The 4,879-nt window shown below is 41.0% G+C and overlaps 1 gene segment (V, D, J or C); it reads right to left on the bottom strand.

The window, feature by feature from the left end:
* Window positions 1-1,103: 1,103 nt before the first annotated feature.
* Window positions 1,104-2,278, bottom strand: LOC120853730. The segment is given in 2 exon segments: window positions 1,104-1,555; window positions 2,149-2,278. Coding segments are annotated over 2 exon segments (492 nt in total).
* Window positions 2,279-4,879: the final 2,601 nt, after the last annotated feature.

Raw genomic sequence — 4,879 nt, 5'->3', positions numbered from 1 at the left:
AAAAGAGAAGCACAAGGAGGAGCAGAAGGTGTAGATTTTTTCTCCTCCTTACGGGATTTTCACCATTCCTGGAATAGATGGGTCATTTCTTTAATCTCTTTGCCCTCCTCTGACGAAACCGAAGAAGCCTCCGAATCTGATTCTGAACTATCAGATGTTTCACCATTTACAGGAGGAGGCTCATTTGTATCCTTGCCCTCAGGCAAGGCAGAAGCCCCACCAACGTCTGACACATCCTCATAAATTATTTCTCCCCTCCTTGAAGCATTAGATTAATTTCATTATCAGTAGAGAGCAAGGTCAAGCCTGTGTTATAGCACTACACAAAGTCCATAACTTCAAAGGGCTCACATTACCCTTCTGATGTTGCTTTCTCAATTCCTTTTGAATTATTTTCCATTCCTTCAAGTTTAACTGTAACTTAGTTTGATACTGAAACCGATGACAATATTGCTCCACCAAGCGAAAGAGCTCACTCAGTCGACGAGTTGAGGCTTTAACACCTATGGAGTGGAGAAGTCCTTGGACTAACTCCATGTATTGTGCCCGTAATGATGATGAGGAATTCCCCATGATTTTTTGAAAGCTCCCCTCTGCTAGGGTCAGGAATTCCCCATGATTTTCCCGAAAGTTCCCCTGCTATGGATTTAAAATCCCCCCCGGGGTTACTCACCCTTTCAGTTTCACTCGAGCCCCACGTTGGGCACCAGATGTTGATTACTGGTGATTATGAGTGAAATGACACAAAACACATGAGACATACGAGACACACAAGAGACAGACAGGACACCACTCTGGCCAGAGGAACAACTGGGCAAACTAATTGCCATTTATTATTATAAAGCCCCCTAGGCAGACTTCCAGACTGTATGAATAAGCCTTTTCAGTACAGTGCAGGTGCATACATGTTATTGTACAGCAAGGGGAGTGAAACCTCTGTTTACTGCAGTCTGTCCAGAATCCTCTCTCTTTCTTATCAAAAGAAAGGAATGCTCCCTCGTTAGCAAGGGACCATTAAACTCAAGGCTGTGTCCGTCTCCTTGGCAGAACATCTTGTTTGTAGGCAGAACATCTTGTTTGTAATCAGCACATCTCCACTTTCCCTATTGTGGCTGCATTAACCCTTCACATGGATTTGCTAATGCCTTCTGAAAATAATACAGTAAAATAAACACTTTAGAAGGTACTGCTTTGGGGATCCCCTGGGCTGTGACTCCCACCCCACACGGGGATACTGCACAGGTGCAGCCCCATCTGTCACAGTGTGCGTCTTGCACGATGCAGTAATACACAGCGGCGTCTCTCAGGGAAGCCCGGGGCAGGCTCAGGGTGCTGAACTTTCTGTCAGGAGGAATTAACAGAGATGCCACTTCATTTTCCATGTTTGTCTTATATCCTTGAATGATCAATTGTGGTCCCTGGTTGGGGAACTGTCGATACCAGAAGATATAGTCACTTGTAGCTATTGTGGTATGGTTACAAGGTATGTTCACTTCTTGTCCTTCATATGAGTCAATGAAGATGGGCTGGGAGGTCTTAGCAAGACTCAAAGTACCTGTGGAAGTAAAAAACACAACACTAGCTCCTATTTTGAAATCAAATTGAAGGTCCAACTGAGCACCCTCCAGGTTCTTTCTCAAGTAAACCCCCTATTTCCCCACCATATACAGACATACACAATTTACTTCTCACTTGTGTCTCAGGACACATTTTTTTAAAAAAAAAACATTTATTCTGAGGAATCCCAGGAACACATGAACAGACAATTTACTTTTCACTCATGTTTTGGGACACATTTTCTTTAATATATTTATTCTGAGGAATCCCAGGAACACATGAACAGACAATTACTTCTCACTCATGTTTCAGGACACATTATATATATATTTTTTTTATTCCGAGGAATCCCAGGAACACATGAACAGAGGTGGCAGGTCTAATTCATTCCTCCCATGGATAGACCAGAGCTCATTAACTGCAAATGTCTTTATTTCTCTCACTTCTCACATAAATGCCAAGGAACAGCCTGGAGAAAAATAGGACCCCAAAGCCATCCCTCAGCCTCTTGAATAAAGACAATGGTAGCAGAGAGGGTTGTAGATCCTTGTCTGGACGCAGATCCCAATTTATCTTAATGCCATAACTCACCCAAGGTCAGGAGCACGGTCACTCTTGTCATCTGCCTCATATTCTAATGTAAACCAGGACCCAGGGTCTAAGTTCTATTGCTGAGTCTGAGCCTGGACCAGGCTATGAACCAGTGAAGAGACGTAGCAGCAACTTCCAGAGCCAACACTAGCAGCTCTCACACGGGGCTGTCCCCAGAAGCAAGCCAACAGTAGGGCGACAGTGCCTCAGCAGGGGCTTCCCCTCAAGGTTCAACTGAGCACTCAGGAAGAAGCACAATGGTAAAAACTTCTAGTACAACAGCATAGCAGCCTGGATTTCCTTTTAGATCTTTGCCATGTTCTAACCCTCTAAAGATTTGGTCTGAATGAAACAAATATTTCAAAGGATAGATTCCTTATTCCTCATCGAATTTCCACAGTTCCAGAAGGTGCTCATCCACTGTAGTCAGTCTCGTATTCATGGAGCTCTGAGAATAATCCGTCTGAGATGGTCATTCATGCCCAGAAATCCCCCATTGATTCCAATGTAAGATGAAATGAAACCTTAATCTTATTCCACAAAAGAGCAAACGAGTCCATCTGAACTGGACCTTTCATCTCCTGACACCCTGGTGTCCTTTTGTAATCACACTAAGTCCACACCTTACATCTGCTACTCAAACTCACTTAACAGATATTAAACAGAGAAGCGGACCCCTCACTAGTCCCTACTGACCAGCTAGGAAAAGACTATGATGTGAAATCAGTCACCGAAACAGGAAGTGGAGGAGAAGAAGAAAAGGCACAAGTTCAGAGTCAAAACAGACCTAAATCCAAATCCCAGCTCTTCCACCTTGTGACCTAGGGCAACTCTCTCCTTGGGGCCTCAGTTTCTTCATCTATAAAATTGAGACAGTAACACCTACTTCAGAGTCAGCCTGTTGTAAACTGTCAGCAGTAGACTGTAATTGCTTCCCATTTCTTTCCTGCTTTTCTAAACTACATGTAAAGAACAATGACCAGCAGAAAGCACTTGTGTAGGAATTATAGTATATGTGACTATTTTTAAAGTATATATGGATCATCCACTCTTCCTTCAAGAAATACCCGTTAGAGAATCCCCTGGCAGTCCAGTGGTGAGGACTCCAAGTTTCCATTGCAGGGTGTATGGGTGGGGAACTAAGATCCCACAGCCAAAAAGAAAAAAAAAAAGAAATACCCAATATAAACTCAGTAACAGTAACAAAATTTTTTTTTAACTCTGAAAAAGAGCTAAATCCAAAAGATATCTTAATGTTAGTTGAATCAGCCAATTGCAATAATCCAAACACATTAGATACTCACATTAATGTGGAAAACATAGTGGTATGTTGAGTTCTTTGCTCATATAATATGGGAAAGGAAAATCACTAGAAAATATTTGGGGAACACTTCTTCCAGGTCTAAAATTGTTGAAAGTATTCTAAGTAAGCAACTTTTTCATTTTCCCATGGAGAAGATCAATGAGTGCCAAGGACTTCTAGTAACATTTTGGCACAGTATATATGAAATAACAAGTATGGAATAACCAGCTTCCTTCAGTACCAGGTGGAGAAGAAAGAAGGATTTAAGAGGGAGTTAAATATCCTAGAACACCTTGTACAGAAGTAACATAAAAGGGTCACATTTTAGAATCAGCTCATTGCAACAGTGACCCCATGTGGTAAATATACTTGGACAGAAAAAATGTTTCACAGGAGTCGATAGGTCTCAGATTCATGCAATTTATGGACCGCCCGTCATATTTCTTTGTTAAAGGTAGAAGCCAATAGTTTGGCTTGATTGCGTGGACCATGGGGTCTATTTGAGGCAATGGGAAACATTCTGAATGAGGATCCAGACAAACCAGTTGCGAGCAATTTTCTGGATGTGACATTTGTGCAATTTCCTGCAAATCACTTATTGTCTGAGAAGCACTTTCTTCACTTCTATAAGAGATTATGCACATTAATTAATCAATTGTGGAGGTTAATTTTACTTAATAAAGAACTTTAATTATTAGGTTCTTTCTAAACTACATATTTCTATATAAATGCAACTATGTTTAACATAGAAAATATCACAAGACCAAAACAATGATCCTACTTTTTCAGAACAGCAAATAAAACTTGATTTTTCTATGCTGCCATCTATTAACTGACTTAGGCAATTATTAACATATCAAACAACAAAAGGAAGAAACATTAGAGGTTTTTCTATGCTGCAGCCTTTGGAATGAAAGTAATCATTAATGACTGTGTTGTTATGGGTTGAATTTTGTCTCTTCCCACCTCCCCCACCCACTCCAAATATATGTCGGAGACATAATCCCTAGTACCTCAGAATGTGAATTTAGAGTGGCCTTTAGAGAAATAATCAAGTTAAAATGAGATGTTGGTGGACTCTAATCCAACATGACTGGTGTCTTTATGAAAAAGGGAAATTTGGAAACAGAGATGACACTAATAAAGGGAAAACAATGTGAAGAGACACAGAGAAAAGCTGTCCATCTACAAGCCAAGGAGAGGGTACTGAAGCAGATCCTTCTCTCACGGCCCCTGGAAGGAACCAGACTTGCTGACACCTTAATCTTGGAGCGTGATTCTCTAGAACTTCAAGACAACAAATTTCTGTTGTTGAAGGCACCCACGTTGTGACAGTGGCCCTGGAAAACAAATATATGGTACTATAATTATCTTCTATAACATGTATTCTCCTTTGAAAAACCTTATTTGTGTTCAAGAGATCTGGGT

Source organism: Oryx dammah, unplaced genomic scaffold, assembly GCF_014754425.2.
Source record: "Oryx dammah isolate SB20612 unplaced genomic scaffold, SCBI_Odam_1.1 HiC_scaffold_26, whole genome shotgun sequence".
NCBI lineage: Eukaryota > Metazoa > Chordata > Mammalia > Artiodactyla > Bovidae > Oryx > Oryx dammah.
The sequence above is the reverse complement of the archived record's forward strand: the minus strand, read 5'-3'. Positions and strand labels throughout refer to the sequence as shown.